General features: G+C 35.6%; 1 protein-coding gene and 1 non-coding gene across 2 annotated transcripts; both read right to left on the reverse strand.

Annotated features, from left to right (window-relative positions):
* Nucleotides 1-3,387: 3,387 nt before the first annotated feature.
* ddx54 (DEAD (Asp-Glu-Ala-Asp) box polypeptide 54) lies at nt 3,388-15,964 on the reverse strand. Its single transcript, XM_028462659.1, has 20 exons — nt 15,681-15,964; nt 14,284-14,410; nt 13,606-13,676; nt 13,327-13,515; nt 13,200-13,249; nt 12,467-12,508; nt 12,266-12,361; nt 10,539-10,660; nt 10,347-10,408; nt 9,133-9,264; nt 8,342-8,552; nt 8,122-8,253; nt 6,831-7,052; nt 6,680-6,753; nt 6,400-6,609; nt 5,292-5,449; nt 5,081-5,194; nt 4,886-4,996; nt 4,721-4,803; nt 3,388-3,876 (listed from the first exon to the last, which is right to left on the reverse strand). The coding sequence occupies exons 1-20, from the start codon at nt 15,798-15,800 to the stop codon at nt 3,608-3,610; spliced, it is 2,595 nt and encodes an 864-aa protein (XP_028318460.1). The 5' UTR covers nt 15,801-15,964; the 3' UTR covers nt 3,388-3,607.
* Nucleotides 15,521-15,592, reverse strand: trnac-gca (transfer RNA cysteine (anticodon GCA)). The gene has a single exon. It is a non-coding gene; the product is annotated as a tRNA-Cys (tRNA).
* Nucleotides 15,965-17,894: the final 1,930 nt, after the last annotated feature.

The following is a 17,894-nucleotide window of genomic DNA, read 5'->3' on the forward strand; positions in this document are numbered from 1 at the left end:
TTCACTTGTAAATATCTCAGACCCTCCAAATAAACATGGATACACATTTACAAATTTCCCATGTTTATATCACATAGTTGTTTAAAATCTCAAATTGATGAAAAAATAATAATAATTTGAAATCCTGCAAATGTTCTCAAATTATTCTACTAAATTAAAAAACAATTGTTCATAATATTAAGGAAATAAAAGTGAATTTAAGATTAAGGTCATTCAATGCTTGGATATTGTCAGTCTCGTATATACTTTATATGTAATTTACACAAGGAAGTGCAAACTAGGGCACAATAATTTTGAAATGACTTATTTTCCTGTATAAAATCTGCAGCCCACTTATTAAAGTGGTCTGTATTTGGCTCCTGAACTACAATGAGTTTGACACCCCTGACATAAAGGAACAAGAAATGCATTCAGCTAAAGTTCCCGCGCTAAACAATGTTACGTCCAAGTTTCCCTGATTACTTTGGAATTAACTGTGCAAGCAACAGAAGTTTATATGAAACCCGTGGCTCCACATGGTGCTTACCAGTCATTGCTCCCAGTTCACCCACAGTGACAAGTTAGTGTCGTTAGAATCTGGTGTGCACACTCACAAGTGGGAGGGGCTTCCACCTGGCACAAACTACTCAAAAGACATACGCCGTTACAAAAAGAATCGTACAAAAGAACGCAAAAAAATACACTAAATAACCCCAAGAAACATAACAGAAACCAAAATTAAACAACACGAGAACAAAAATGACAACAGAAATACACAAAATGACTTCATTGACAAAAACAAAACACACGAAATGAGAGAAAATCATACAAAATTACAACAAAATTTAAAAAACAGACTAAACCCTTTATTGTTGACTGTATTAATCATCAGATTGGTCATTATTCTTAATGCTGAGATGATATCAGCATTAAGACAATCACTGTTTTTTAATGTTTATTCTTTCATACTATTATTATTTTACTCTATTCATCTTTAAGAGCTTGACAGGGAACCTGGGGACGTTATTTCGTTATGCACACGTTCAAGCACATAATGACAAAAAAATCCTTGCATTATCTTGATTTTTTTAATGGTGCAAAAATAATAAATAAATAAAACATTTTAAAAGATTAAAAATATGAAAAATGGAATCTTAATCAGTCATTTTTGAGATTTTATTATTACTAGACATTTCAGGCGACCCCAGGTTGAAAAACCCTGCATTATGGGGAGAACAAGGATCAACCTTCTAAATGTACCAATAGGTTCTAAACCCTAGCATCATAAATAATATCAGGTAAAACTGTAAACAGTCAAACTGCTGAAATGAGAGCGTGACCGTGTGACTTTTATTTCCGATTGTCACAGCAGCATCATCGTGCTCACTTTGTTTGACATATCTGGAGTGGATGCTGGGAATGGAGAGCAGAGATACGACTGGAGCTGATGGAGCTGATGGAGCTGTGGGGGAGCTGCAGCAGCTCAGTATATCTACAGGATTACCTGATATCACCTGATATCACCAACACTGTACTCTACTTCACAGCTGCTTATGCTGGTTCCAGATAGTTCACACAGAGATAGATAGTGTTGGTCTGTGGCCTGGATGATGTTCATCTCCAAAACAGAGAAGTATGGAGGTAGATTTTTCTCTTTATTATTCAATCAAAAAATTAAAAATCACTTCAGTCAAAAAAAATCCTTTTAACAGAAAAAAGTGTTAAAATGCAAAAAAATATTTGAGACCCAAATAACTGCAATTGAACACTTTTTATTTGATTGAAAATAAATGGTTTTTTATCATTCAATCAAAACATTCAAAAATCACCAACAAATTGTTTTTCAATTAAAAAAAGAAAAACCTTTTCAATCAAAAAAGGTTTACTTCAATAAAAAATATTTTTAAAAAACCTTTTTATAAACTTGAAAAACTTTTTTTTTCTTCTTTTATTTAACTTATTTTTTTTGTATTTGGGCCAAATTATGGGTAGTACATTTGTGTCTTTATTATCCAATTAAAAACTAAACATTTTAAAAAAAAATTGCATCTGAAATTTTTTTTTTTCCTTTGATTGAAGTGAAAAAAGTTTTGAAGCTCTTAATTTTTTTTTTTTTTTGATTGAATCATTTTAACACAAACATTCCAGTGGGCGGAGCTTACCCATTGGTCAGTAATGGTTGAGTGACAAGTCTCTACACCAATGACATAGGATTATTTCGAGTTTCTGTTTGTTTTTTTAACATACAATTCAATAAAATAGCTACAAATGATTGTTATCTCTTATGTTTTGTTATTTTATCATAATCTGTACCCTAGGCCAATGCATATTTCAAACATGGATTACTGTGAAGGCTGCTGCAGTGTTCTGAGGATTGATTTGCTCTGAAAGAGGCTCCTTCTTGTGAAATATGAGTGTTCTGGTGTGTGTCTTATGACAATCTCTATGGTAACGTCAGTGTTTGGACCACATGCATCACCCCCCGTTTTAATCCCCTGACTGCGTCCACGTACAGTAACTTAAGAGGGCTGCAGGCCATAATAACAGAGCCGTCAATAACTCATATCACAGCATGTTTTATGTGCCTCGCTGCCGTAAAAAAGTACCTCATTATCAGGCCATCTGCAGGGGCTGCACCATCAATTCATCACCTGTGTGACGTCTCAAACATGCAGGACTGGGGCTCTCCAGGACTGAAGTTGGGCAATAAAATGAATCAGTCTTTAAGGGGTGTGCCTTGCCATGAAACTGATGATACGATTTTCATGTCACAATACAATACATCGCAATATCAATAATTACAAATTTCACCTATACAAGTATAAAAACGTATTAAATACAAATTTTTTTTTATTTTTAAACTTCCGAGAACAAGTAAAAAACTGTAATTCAACTACCAATATAAAAAACAAGTGCTGTTTTATTAAATTGTCAAATTACATTTTTCAAAAAAGTTGTAACTTTTGCTTCTACAACAGATTCTAATTCTGGTAAGTTCTTAAATTATTTAAAAATAATAATAAAGTACCCACATACATCTATGAAAGTGATGTTTTATTAAAAAAAAATGCAATCAATTTCAAGCTGAAATACATTGATGCGTGAGGTAGTTTAAAAAGATCTGATGGTGCGTTCACTGACACCTAGTGACTGGGAATTTACATGCTTTGCATATGTTGGCGCAATTAAATGTTTTTTTCTATTAAAAACAAGATAAAAAAAATATTCGATTTGGACTTTTTTTTGGATCGATATGAAAATCGCGCAGTGAAATATTGCGATATATCTTAGAATCTATTTTTTCTTACACCCTTAATATTTACGCTTTAACAACATCTGTAAATACGTCATTGCACCTTTAAGCTTACTGCACACACGTGTAAAAAATAAAAAAATAAAATGAATACCTTTTCTTTTTAATGTCCGTTTTATTACCAGTTAAGAATTAGAACACAAATACACTGAGAAGCCGTTTCAGCGTCTCATCCATGAACGCTCAGAGTTCAGTCACGAGAGGCACATTTCAGCTCTCTTCACCTGAAGAGTTCCACTCATCAGCTCCACAGGAAGCACTGGACGTCGTCTCAAAAACACATCTGGGATTATCATCTCCTTTTCTACTCTAACGTCACAGCTTCTTCCTCATCTTGCCTTTCTTCTGGCTGCCGCGACCAAACGCCGACTTCTTGAAATCTCCGACGTGCTGTTTATTCTTGGAGCGCAGCTTTTTCATCCCCCCGCCCTGCAGGAACTGCTGCTTCTGTGTCTTCTTGCGCTGATTCAGGATCTGCTGGCCCGTTTTCAGCTCCGAGCGAACTCTGCGGCCCCCAGGTGTGAACTGTGGTCCGCCGGTGTTACGGCTGGGGGGACCTCGCCGACCACGGCCACGGCCACGTCCTGGGAGGGAAACGCAGAGCGGTCCAATCAGACTAGATCAGTGCTTCTCAAAGTGTGGTATGACAGGTGGGAGGTGACAAAACTTTTACATTTCAAACAAAACACCTACGCACAAAAAATAACAAGTAGCCTAAAAATGTAGCAGAAATTAAAAGAGCATTCAATTATTAGATTGCATTACATGTGTGACAGGGAACAACATGTAGTGCAAAAATAATTATTTAAAATTACTAAAAAACAATTTCCTTTTTGGTTTTCTTAAGCTTTTTGCCACAAATTATAAACATTGTCCCTTTATTTCCTGTTTTTTTTTTTTTTTTTACTAATTCACTATTAGGCATTAACTAACACTTTCAAATTTGGTTTGCATGCAGGTGATTAATTTAGTTTTTGAGTTTTAATTCATGAATATTCATGAAATATGTTACTTGCATTATCAAACATGGTGTTGCGTGTTCCCCGTTAGTTTATTTCATACGTACACTGAATTTCCTTTTGATTGGAAACAATGTTTCTTTAATTCCTGTATTTTTGACTCCTGCACTTTTACATTTGTTTTTCATGCAGGTGATTAGTTTAGTTTTTGATTTTTGATTCATCACAATATGAAAATACATCTTAAATCATGTTATTTGTCAGGATTATTTGGGAGGGGGCAATGGGTGCAGGTGGGGCTTGAAAGTTCACCTTTGTTCAAAGGGGGAAACACACAAAAAGTTGGAGAACCACTGGACTATATAAACGCACTTAAATCAAAAATTTACTGCAGTAAACTGTGGCTACGGATTCATAATTTCACATTTAATCACTAGAAACTGAGCTTTAGTCGTTGATGTTTTCCCACCTGCAGGTGCCTTCCTTCCTGTTTCTCCATCTGATCCCGATCCTCCATCATCAAACTTGTATTTTTTCTTCCACTCTTCATAACTGATACATCTGGTCAAGTGTCATAACACCTTCTAAGTTTGTCAGAGGAAGTAGGAACAACCTGAAACCAAAGAAAGGATACAAGTTCTTCTTTCGGGCTTTGGCGCCAACGACCTGACCGCTCTCCGTTTTGATTTTCTTCTTATGGTCCTCCCTTCCCGTTTCTCTCACAAAACGTTTCCTCTTACGGTCCCTGCGGTTCAGAGAAGTCATGTGAGGAAGGCACGAGATCAAACAAAGGAAGAGAGAGAAAGAGTGATGAAGAGTCCAGTTTTACCATTTCATTATACTTTTATGCTGGTTCATTCGGTCGCCCTCGTCTCCCATAAGGTCTAGCACTGCTGATGAAGCCTGTTGTTCAAAAGCGGTTCCCTCTGCGCCAAGACTCAACCTAAAGAAACACAAAGCCAGACAATGAGTTACAACACTATTATTAAACTGCCAATGAAAAAACAAAGAGAGATGACTGATGATGTCTTGAGTCGTACCCTCTCTCAGAGTTGAAGTCTCTGGGTCTGTAGGGGATGTAAAACTCATCATCTTTGCCCGATTGCTTGAGTTTCCTGCTTTTTTTACTCTGTGGATGTTCTTCCACTGCTCCTTGCTGAGCTTTTCTTTTCCCGCCCACCACCTGTGAGAACACCCCCTGGTGGAAAGGTTCAGAGTTACACATCAAAAACAACAGTGGAACTCATTTTAAAGGAACAACCATTTGAAGTTTGTACACAACAATTTATTGATTTTCAACGCAAAGTACAAGAAGACATCCCACCTCTGTCTGTAAAAAGTGTTATATAAATAAAGTTTACCTACCTACTTATTTATATAATAAACTAAAAAGCAACAACAAAATAAAGAAATGAAATTCAAACAATTAAAGCAAGAAAATCCCAAATTAATACATATTTTGTTCTTATAAAACACACACACACAACATAAATTCAGTTTTGGATTATATTTATTTATTTATTTATTCTAATAGTTAATTGGTTTTACTGTTCCAGTTTTTGTAAAATTTTAACCAACATTTAAAGCTGCCTGATAAATCCATTACATAGGCCTTAATGATCAATAAATTAAAGATCATTTACTGGAAAAGATAAAGTTGGAATTACCGATCAAAAGTTAGTTTTTATCCGTTTGTTGACATTTCAGTGCATTGCATTGTGGGACGTGGTTTGTAGAAGTGTTTTTATTTCATTCTTATATCACGGCAAAAACTGGGAACAACTTAGAACAAAAATGATAATTTTCTAGACAAAAACACATGAAATCACAGTAAGAAGGAAGCATTAACACTTCTATGCATCAGATTACGAAACTCCACATCCCACAATGCATTGCGCAAAACTCTTCCAAAAATGACAAGAGACTGTTTACAGTAGAGCTGCAATTTCAATCTTTGTCCTTGTCTTTTTGATGTAAATGATGTTTGACTCATTCATTCATGAGGCCTACACTATGGATTTATGCAAAAGTTACTGTATTTGAAGATTTTCAGATACTTTTTTAAACTAATTTTTAACAAAGAATTAAAAAACAAACAGGGCTACTATTTTACTTAATTTTCTTAAATCTCTGCTGAGTCATTCCTACCTGTATATCGTCTTCATCATCCTCCTCATTGCCTGCCTGTGTGTAATCACTGTGAGTGTGTGTGTTAACAGGCTGCTGTGGCCGACTCTGAGCCACCTGCTCCTCTCTATGTTTGGAAAACTTATCGACGAGCTGTGAGTCTTTAGAGCGTTTGGCTCGCATCACCTCACTTGCCAGCGTCTTACTGGTAGAGTTGATCTCAAAGATGGTCTACGATGGAACAAAAAGGGAGACGTCAGATCTCATATCATTGCATTGGGAAATCTGCTCTTTAACTCACAGCTTTTGATTTGTAACCCTTGATGGCATCAATTACTTGAAGTCGCTCCAGTTCTGTTTTTTCTAAACCTGACCCTGAAACCAGAATAATGAAAACATAAAAACGTGGATACTATCATTTCAATACATCACATCTCCTGACTAAATGTTACCTAGTACTGGATGCACAGCCATGGAGGACAGGTCTGTGTTCTTCACCCTCCTGATGGACTCTGCTGACGGATTGGGTCGGGACTTCAGGTACTGCTTGTAGGCGTTCTCAGAGACACGATGCAGGTTTTGCAAATCCAGGGAGTTCTCGTGAGCTGTGATCAGATGTGACGCTTCATCATCCAGAATGCTCTGAGGGACTCGACCAAACACACCGTCTGAATCTGAAGGAAAAGGAGGACAATGAGAAAGGAACCTTAAACGTGCTGCGGATTAGTTTGGTTTGGTTTATTGGTCAGTCAGAACATAAACTGTCGGCACTCTGGTCAGACCAAAGGAAAAGGGGCAGAAGCCTTATCTTATGTTTAGCCCCACCCCCATTTGACGTCTATATTACAAAATACAACAATAATTGATAATTAAATCAAAATAATATACCTATATTTCTAGCATTTCTTTCTTATCGCAATTTTCCCATTTAATCGTGTGTAATCACGGCTAGAGTCTCTGTACCTTTATCAACTGTTGAATAACAAGTTTGAAACACGTTTAACGTGGTAGACCCCTACTACAATGTAAGGTTTTTCTCTAATGCAAGGTTCTCTTTAAAAATGCAGAGGGATTCCATTTTTTGTTGGGCAGATTGTTATTAAAATAAAACCCACAGGGGATTGAACATTCTTTATTAAAGCTTTGCAGTTGCACTTCAAATCAAATATATAGTCAATTATCATTATCGAAGGCTATAAAAGCAGAAGTAATTGAACTAACGTATGGACATCAACTGCAGCAAGTTTGTGGATAATAAACATTAGGCCAAAGATACACGTTTTTGCACAAAAAAGTTCAGGTGGAAGCCCACTTTGCCACAACTGTACCAAAGTTTTCCACAAGCTTGGGAATAAGTTTGTGACTGTATTATATCAGTCAAATTGATTCCATTCATTATTAGTCCTATGTTTGACCACTAGGTGTTGCAATTTGGCTGGAAATAAACATACATCCATTTTTATTCAGGTCTTTGCAGTGCCAATGCTAATTTTGGTTCCACTCTTTGGTGGCGTTACGCAGGGCTGTTTTCAAATAAAAAAATCCGGGATTTTGTTTTGAGCTAAAACTCTGAGGAGGTGACGTCCCTCTCTTTCTTTGAACATATTTTGTAAGTAGGAGGGAAGTTATTTGTTATTTCTAGTTTTGAACATAATTATTGCTGTATTTGGATCCACCAGGTCCATGAATTTCAGTGCCTTTTATAAATTTTGCATTTGTATGTTCATAAAAATCCAAACCCACCCTGTGTGTGTTCTGCTGTGGCGAACTGAACGGGCCGCCCGAGAAACAGGTGGAGGTCGTAGACCAAGGGGATTTCATCAGTGCAAACCAAACTGTACGTGGTACCGCTCCGACCCGCGCGTCCAACACGACCTGACGGTGAACAAACACACACACGTGATTTTTTTCCTGCATCAGCCTTTGAATAATGGGAAGAAGATCAATCTGCATCTGAACTCACCGACTCTGTGCAGGAAGAGTTTAGGTTTAGAGGGAAAGTTGTAGTTGATGACGTTGTCCAGCAGGGGGATGTCTATACCACGAGCTGCCACATCAGTTACCAGTAGCACCATTGCTTTACGATGCACAAACTTGCCAATGTTGATCTTCCTGGCAGTCTGATCGAGGGCACTGTAGATGTAGGCGCATTCTATGCCCTCTGAGGACAGCAGCTGGAGATCAAATAACTCCATTAAAATAGGCTTTCAGCTTATTTTCTATAAAATATGGAGTTTGAGAGCATATAAGGATACTAGTGGTGGGACTTCATTTAAAAATGTATCTACTTAATTAGAGACTTTGTAATTAATTAATATCGATTCTTCTAAATTAATCGCATAACAATATCTGACAGGATAATTTAAATTTAAATGGATGCGGTATATGACCGAATCAAAGAAAACAATAAATGAGCTTAAACAACAAAATAGAGCTAACATATTGTGCAATATGAATAAACATTATATACACAAACTTAAATTCAACTAGGCTATATTCATGCTTTTCAGGATTTTTTTGTAAACTTTCTAAAACAATTTAGTTTTTGTGGATTAAAATAAAAAAAACAGCACTTAGTACAGAACATTACAGAGAAGCGAAAACAGAACATCGCAAAACAGTTAATAAACAGATTTAACTGCGTTATTTTTCAGTAATTAATAAACCCTAATTAACGCGTTAAACTCCCACCCCTAAATAATACATGACTGAACAAAAGACACCTAAACTATGACTATGGAGTTGTGATTTTACCTCCTTCAGGTATTCTACGTGATGCTTGGTGGCAGCAAATACCACCGTCTGCTCCTGAGGCTTAGCGACGTTCCTCAGCAGGTGAAGCAGCAACGCTGGTTTGTCGTCGAGTCGCAGGTAGAAAAAGGAGAGCTGAAGGAAGACACAATTACACATGGTTTAACCGAATAAAGGCGCCGCAGGGGTTCCAAAAGATGAGGGTTCTTTATTGCCTCCAAATAAATGTTAGTATTATTCAGCCTGAAATAGTCAAACTCAATCAGAAAGAGATGGGATGCTTTCAGATGGAGTTTCAGTTTCAGTTTCTCTTTTCAATAAATCAATCACTTATTTATTTATATAGCACCTTTCTTAAAAATGATTTTTTTTTTTTAAATTTAGAGATTAATGCACACAGAAGTAATTTAATAAAATAATTTAAAAGATGACAAATAAAAAGTCAGAGAAAGGAAAAAAAATACATTTCAAATATAAAACATTAAAACTAGCATAAAAACATTAAAAGTTAAAAACCATAAAAATCATAAAGCACTACATAAAAGCCAGACTGAATAAATAGCTAGCATTTAAAAGTTGTGATACTCGCTTTTGTTTAATGAATTTTAATATCATAAAAACATAACATTGCTCATAAACTTATGTACAATGGAAAAGATTACAGCAAGACTACAACTGAAGTTAAGAACATTTGAGAACCAATTTTGCTAAAACTGAATGGGCCCTAGACTTCTATTTAGTTATGTTTTTTTTTTTACATATTTTCTGTTGTTATTATTCTTGCTTGATGCATGCATAATTTAATGAATCTGTATCTGTCCTTGTATTTATGTGTAGTACATCTCACTCTTCTGTTGTGAATTAAAAATATTCTGAATAAATAAAAAGTTAAGGAAAAAAACAGAACATTGTAACCATTTTTCCCCCTAAAAATGTATTGTTTCTTATAAAAGTCTTAAATATTTTTTATTTTATTTTTAAAGTAAAACCTACAGGTTTTTTTAAAGAGAGGGAAATGTCTTGAACATTGTCCTGCAGTGCCTTAACTTCTCTTGGACAGTGATGTATTTATTGCTTTTTTAATGTGTTTTTAACTTCTTAATTCTGTAGATCCTTCTCTGTTTGTGTGAATGTGATCAACAAACTGCTGCACAATTTCCTTTGGGATCAATGAAGTATTGATCTATCTATCTATCTACAAACAGAGCTCTATATACCTTAATCTGCTCACTCAGTTTAGAATCCACATCCAAACGAATCAGCACAGGCTCCGTCAACCCTGTAAAACCAAGTTATTATTATTATTATTATTATTATTATTATTATTATTAATTCATCCAGTGTATTTATTAACACAAACGTATCTTCTGTGGATTCAGAGGAACATGAAACAAAGGGAGACGTCTCACCAGCTCTGGCGAACTCCACCAGCAGCTTTGGCAGCGTGGCAGAAAACAGCAGCGTCTGTCTGGTGTCGGGGAGTCTGCGAATGATCTCCTCAAGCTGCTCCGCAAAACCCATTTCAAACAACCTGCAGCGGAGGAGGAGGACGCAGAATCAGACATTTATTATTTTCATAAACTGTTAAATTAAAGGTGCAGTCCGTAACTCTTACAAAAGAGACTTTTTGTCATATTTGCTAAAACTGCCACTATGTAAGGACATCTTTACATCAAACTAGTAGTTTGTGTGGAGAAAAAACAGGCTCATTGAGCCCCGCCCCCTGCTGCTCCTGCAGCCTTTGGCAGATTGCCAGAATGCACAGCGACCGAGCAAAAAGAACCAATCAGAGCCAGGATTGTGTTTGATGGACTGTCTGGCAGCTGTTGCTCACAGCCCCCGCTCCTTTTCGCCGTGCCCAAAACACAGCAATGCTTATAGCAAGGTAGTCCCTGAAGCGCCGTCTTTTTTACAGTGTACGGTCCGGAGGAGTAGAAGACGGATTTGGCGACTTTTCTTCTTGAAAGGTAATTACTGATGCTTGATTTACATTATGTTTGATTTGTAATTGTTACACTAGAACTCTGCGGTGGATGTGTTGTTTGTTCGTGTGCGCGCTCCGTGTGGGCTGCTGTTAGTGACACTGTGTTGTTACACTGCTGCTGCTGATAGATTGATGTGTGCACAATGAGAGAGAGAAGCGCTGCAGTAATATGCTATTAACAGAGCATGTTATATTACTGTGATGTTGCTGTTGGGCTAACGTTAGCTTGTTAGCTCCTCTGAGGGAGGGACTTTGAAAAGTTTGGAGGCAGGGCAAGAGAGCGGCGGGGAGGGAGGATCGGAAAGTTACGGACTGCACCTTTAAGGGAGATTGACTCGGTAACATTCAATTTACAACAAATAAGAGGAAACAATAAGGACCAGTGTTTTTAAAACACAACCCATAACAGTGTGAGTGTTTTACATAAGGGCGTCAAATTATCACATTAATTGCAATGAATTCATTACATTGTTATTTAGTGCGGTAAATTTTTTTTATCTCATTAATCTCATTTTTTATCTCTAACTTTCCTTTTACATACATACATAAACACAAAGCATTTTTGAGATAATGAACAATGGTTTTTTTATGAGCTAATTTACAGCACTGTGATCGATTGGACTGGTTTTGGTTTATTTTATAGAACCTGAAGCACAAAAAAGGCAAAAAGTTCAGTCTTCAATACTTGTATTGCTCAGAATGTTCTTACAATCATTTTGATTTGTTAACTTCAGCACATTATATGAACTGATGTTTTATTTTATTTTCTAATTATCTGAAGATTGACAAATTAATGCAGCAATATCTCCCCCTGGTGGTCCAAATTAAGGTTTCAAACAGCACTTGGGACGAGTCTCAAATACAATATTAAAATGTAGGACTGCATCTGTTGGAAGTCTGTTAAAAACAATAATCTACTTTTTTAAAGCCACTTATTTGTTACAGTAAATATCAACCTTTTGATCTGCTACAGTAATGTAATGAATTTAATGAAAATACCTCAAGTTAAGGGCTTTTCTCAGCTACTTTTAGCAGAGATAAAAAAGAGGGATTAATTAATTACAGATCACAATAAATTAATCCCTCTTTTTTTTTTTTTTAAATCTCTTGACAGCACTGGTTTTACATTTATTGACAGCGTAAAGTTCTCACCTGTCCGCCTCATCAAACACAACATACTCCAGACTGTGCAACTTCAGGTCCATCTCTTTGATGACGTGCATTAGACGACCCGGCGTACCGATGATTCTAAAACAGGACGACACAAGTTAGAAGGAAACAGGAAACAGAGCTGGAGCATTATTGTTTTTTTTAATTAGGCAAACATTATTATTATTATTTTAAATCACTCACATGTCAGGATTTTCATGAAGAGCAGCAAACTGATCGTCCATTCTAGAAAGAGAAAGAAATGATCATTGCATGGTTATGGATCGTTGAGGTTGGTCACTGTCTCTCTCTAGGGCTGAACGATTTTGGAAAATAATCTAATTGCGATTTTTTTCCCCCTCAATATTGTGATTTAATAAGCGATTAGTTTTACAAGGGCCTCTATTTTTCAATGAACACAAGCAATAAATCAATCTGTTTCATAATAAACACTTTAAGATTTATTTAAACTTTAAATAAATATAAAATGTAAATTTTAAAGCACAGATTACAACAATAAAGCAAACAAATCTGTGGCTTTACCTCTTCAACATATCTAACTAACTTCACGTTTCATGAAACATGCAAACATGTGGACTGCACTTCTTAAACACTCTCTGAACTAAACAGGACAGTCTATAATGAAATAAAATGAACATATATATATATACATTAAAAAAAAATAAAGCTTACTAATATCCAGTCAGTAACATCACACATACTAAAGTGCAAGAAAAGCAGAGAAAAATAATATCTGCTTTAACCAACTGGATGCTTTTGAGGTAAATCAAACTCCCAATGAACTTAAAATAAATTACAAAAAATAAAAAATAAATAAAAATTGCAGCCTTTGCAATTAGAAAATTGTGTTTTATGATATTGCGATAATATCGCAAATGCAATTAATCGTTTAGTCTTTTCTCACACACACACACACCTGTCTCCACCAAGGATCAAAGCAGTCTTCAGGCCAGTGAATTTACCCAACTGCAAAACAAAAACCAACACCGTATCACACCTGATCAAGAGTCAGTGTTAACATTAACTCTCATGGATGATCTGACCTCCTTCGTGAACTTCATGGTCTGCAGGGCCAGCTCTCTGGTCGGGGTCAGAATCAGGGCCCTGGCTCCCATTTGGGCCTGAGGTGCCTTTAGTTTCTCAAACATAGGCACGAGGAAAGCAGCGGTTTTACCACTGCCAGTACGAGCCATCGCCACGATGTCCTTTCCATCTAAAATCACTGGAATCGTCTTAAAAAATTAAAAAAAAAACACAAAAGTTAAATATTAAAGTCACGTTGTCATACGTGTTGATAAGAATAATATAGACGGACAGGTTACCTTTCTCTGAATGGGAGTTGGTACTTTGTAACCCTTCTTCATCACGCCTTTATAAACAGGGTAACTGAGACCTGAAGAAAGAAAGAAAGAAACATGAGGTGTAAAACTCAAGGCCCTTCATTTTAGTTCCAGTTACCTCAGTCCCTTCAGAAAATAAGAAAAATATACACTCAGTTATTTCTTACTGCTCATAGTTACACAATCTGTTATTTTTTAATAGCGAATTGTTTAATGTAACACATTTTGTTAGAAATGCTTTCATATATTTCATTAAGATACATTGACAATATATTTTACTAAATGTCCACTAACTGTAGGACTTCTGAAGCATGAGTGATTCAAATCTGTAACTTCATTTTTTACAACTAGAATATTCTTAGTGCATTTTAGAGATTTATTACACACCAATGTTAATGTAGAAATTGCTCTTTTATCTCTGAAGTAAAATGAATTTGACACCCCTGATGTAAACAGCAGACCAGATCTATTTTTATTGTTTAAGATAACCTGCAACAAATAAATATTAGAAAATAATATTGCTTAAATTCCCAACTTTATCAGCATAAATTGTTAATTAAATTGAATCTTTCAGCAATTTACACAGTTCAGAAGTGTCAATATACTTTTTGTTGTATTAAATAGATCTTTAGAAATGAATTCAGAATGTCATGCTCTCACCCATTGACTGAAATCCTCCAGATTTCTTCTTCTTCTTGTTCTGAGCTCTGACCAGCTCCCTGGTGTCCGGCTCCACGTCTGACAAGCAGTCTGAGGCCGTGGGAAACCGCTGCAGCTTCCTACCAGCCTACAAGACAATTCATTTCATTTTATTAATTTGTTCCAGACATGTAAAACAATGCTCACACAAATGTGTACCAATGCAAAGAAAGAAGAAATAGAAGTGCAAAAAAAGCATATGTGTAGTGTACACTAGGCCTGGGCGATATACCGAGGTTTTAAGATATATACAGTACTAGTTTTCTATTTTGACGATATAGAAAACTGCAATATCACCTATATGGATACATTATTATTTTATGTCTTATTTTGTATGAAAATACTCGTTTTAGAAGTCGCTGCTTTCACTACTTGTCAGAACAGCAGGAAAAGCACATTTACATGGATTACTGTGGGCGTTCTAACCCAGACCTTCCCCTTAACAAGCCACACTACAGAACTCACTCATACGTGCTGTCCCTTATAGGACAAAAAGCCAAACATGGCCCACAAATAAAAATATATATATATATCGATTAGAGGTGAGTATTGACAAGGGTGTTGCAATGCCATATAAAAATATAATGCCTGTGCATACATAAATATTGTAGGTATTACACACTGTCATCATAAAATCAAGTGCATCAAGGAACCATTGCAACACATTGAAAGCATTGCTGTAACTGCTAAAATATTGCACAAATACACAAAAATATTGATTAAATATCAGAAGAAAAAAAAACAATATATTTTTAATCGATTTTTTAAATTAAGAAATTGATTTAAAATCGGCACCCAAAATCGCGATATATTAATTTTTTATCGCACCCCTAATATCGAAATAGGCTAAATTGTAATTTTTTTTCTATCCTCAAAATAGAAAACTCAATAAATCTTGAATCTCGATATATTGCCCAACTAGGATGAAAAAGAAACGTAACAATTTAGGACATCACGACACTAATACTACATCATAATCTCTGTATTTGATATATATATTATATTTTTTTTTTTTTTTTTTTTTAATTACCCAGCCTCAACAGAATTTAAGTTTTTTAATTCCGAGTTATTTTTTTAAAGGCGGTGGGGATTTTAAAATTAAAAATGCATTCATATCTTATATATACATGATATATCACAATTATTCTTAGAAAATAACAATAAAAATGTATATCATAAAAAAAATAAAAAAAAAAACAGGGGGCATCCGGATTTGAACCGGGGACCTCTTGATCTGCAGTCAAATGCTCTACCACTGAGCTATACCCCCGATTGACTGTTAATATGTTTGTTCTGATAAAAGTATGTTACAACAGTCTGACATTAATATTATTGTTGATATTATTGTTGTCTCTTACTGAATCATCGTCTTTGATTTCCGCAGTCAGCTCAAAGTCTCCGGTATCAGAGTCAGTCTCCGCTTCCTTGCTCGCCGTGTGTTTCTTCTTCTTTGTCAGTTTCTTCTTTCTCTGCGCCATTGTTGCACTTAAATACTCCTCCACCCGCACTCAATAACTTTTCAAGGTACGGTTAGAGGTATAACGTGAGGAAAGTAGTACTTCTCCTCTTTTTTCCTAGTGTCAACACCCTATAACAAGTAGGGCAGACATGTTGGAAACACGTGTTCGCGATTTCTTCTTCGTCTGCTTCTTTTCGGCTGGAAAAATGGCGGCAAATGCTCAACTCTGCCCTCTACTGGAAAATAATAATATGTAGCACACTGCATTGGTGCAATGGTTTCGTCGCTTTTCTCAAGGGAAAAACTCACAATCAACAAAGAATATTCATTGACCATAATAATGCAAAAGGATAAACTAAAACAACACACGTATTGTAAAAAAAGAAATTAGGTTTGACAACAGCACATGTTTAAAACAGATTAAAATCATGCATTTTCACCACCTTTCTCTACAAATGTTGAAGAGTCATATCCTACAGAGACCCTAAAACATATATTTTTATTAAACTGGGGTATTCCTGTTCTTCTCCATGTTACTTACAACAAGGGATGTGCATTGCCATGAATCTGGCGATACGATACACATGTCACGATGCAATATATCCCGATACTAAACAGTACAATATACACTGTAATTCAAGTATCGATATTAAAATCAAGTGGTATGTTTATCAAACTGCCAAATTACATTTTTCAAAAAGGTTTAACTTTTGCTTCTACAACAGATTGTGATTCTGTTCAGTTCTTAAAATACCATGTACATCTATAAAAATGCACAGTATGTTTTATGAAAATCAGGCTAAAATACATTGAGGTAGTTTAACGAGCTCTGACCTAGTGACCGGGCGTTTAAACATGATTAAAACATGATTACAAAAATAGATTTGGACATTTTTTTGGATCGATACAATAATCACGAGGTGAAATAGCGCAATATATTGCCGAATCAATTTTTTTCTTACACCCTTACAACTATAAGTTGGCCGGGAAATCTACAGAACACTGTGTTTGAAGGGAATACGGGCATATAATATGGACAATGTGTGCACTTGCTTTGGCAAATTAACTCTAGAGTTGGAGGAAGGGATGCAGAAATTTGATGGAAGTCTAAAATGGAAGTATTATAAACTTTGCTTTTCTTAACCAAGCTCCTTGATTTGGTTGCCCTAAATTCACTCTATAAAACAATTTAATTTAGATCCAACCAAAAACCACAGTCGGAGCAAATTGTTGGATGAGCGCTTTAAATCTCTGTATTATTCATGAGGTGTCTTGTCAAAGCACGGGTTAGATTCCCACGTCCAACAACAAAGCAATGCATGTTAATACAACATTTATAACAGGTTTTTTTTGTCTTAACAGCATCCATTGGGGTGAAAGGGAGATGGTTGAGATGTCAGCGAGACATTTCTACTGTCATTTCTGAAAGAAAATATGTGAGGTAAAAATAACAAGCTTGGATAGAATCATTTATTCAAGCTTACTAAAAGAAAGCAAAATACTGTCTGTAGCTTCACATTTAGGCTATTTTAGAAATACCATCAAGCTACATTATCGATAAACATAAAGTAAGGTCAACCCATCTGAGGAAATGCGAATTAAATGACAGAATTAAAAAAAAAAAATTTTGTGGTTATTTAAGTTCTACTTTGTACAGTACATTCAATTTTTCTAATTAACTTCTTTAACTAATTTGATACAGTGGCCTCATATCCTAGCATTTCCTTTTCGCTATAGCAATGGGAGCAAATTAAATTTCCATGTGCATGTACATCAAAATGCTAAACCAGCAGCTCACTGTTCCAGAAAACATGTGGCCAAGAAGACATCCACCCAGCAACAGTGTGACCATGTTATTATTTTGGAATAAATATGTTTACTATTGCATAAAACATTTTGGTTTTGGTCTGGGAAGCATTGGATCATTCCATGTAATTGCACAAATGAAATGGCCCACACACCTCAGTCTCAGAAAATTCTGAAATTTTTACCAATTCTTCCACAATTATTCAATTGGCACATTGTACATTTTTAGTTTGATTGAATCAATACTTTTTGGTCAATTTAGTGAGGGGTCTTTTTTTAGCACGTCCTTATTTTTCTCCCATTTTCA

The sequence above is a fragment of the Gouania willdenowi genome, chromosome 12, assembly GCF_900634775.1.
Source record: "Gouania willdenowi chromosome 12, fGouWil2.1, whole genome shotgun sequence".
NCBI classification, from domain to species: domain Eukaryota; kingdom Metazoa; phylum Chordata; class Actinopteri; order Blenniiformes; family Gobiesocidae; genus Gouania; species Gouania willdenowi.

Bases quoted from the DNA above. Each gene is read 5' to 3' on its own strand.
- ddx54 (XM_028462659.1), bottom strand. From the start codon at position 15,800: ATGGCGCAGAGAAAGAAGAAACTGACAAAGAAGAAGAAACACACGGCG. The intron at 12,362-12,466 runs GTGAGTGATTTA...GTCCTGTTTTAG, and splicing joins CTTCATGAAAATCCTGACAT to AATCATCGGTACGCCGGGTC. The intron at 7,053-8,121 runs GTGGGTTTGGAT...CTTTTCCTTCAG, and splicing joins CACAGCAGAACACACACAGG to ATTCAGACGGTGTGTTTGGT.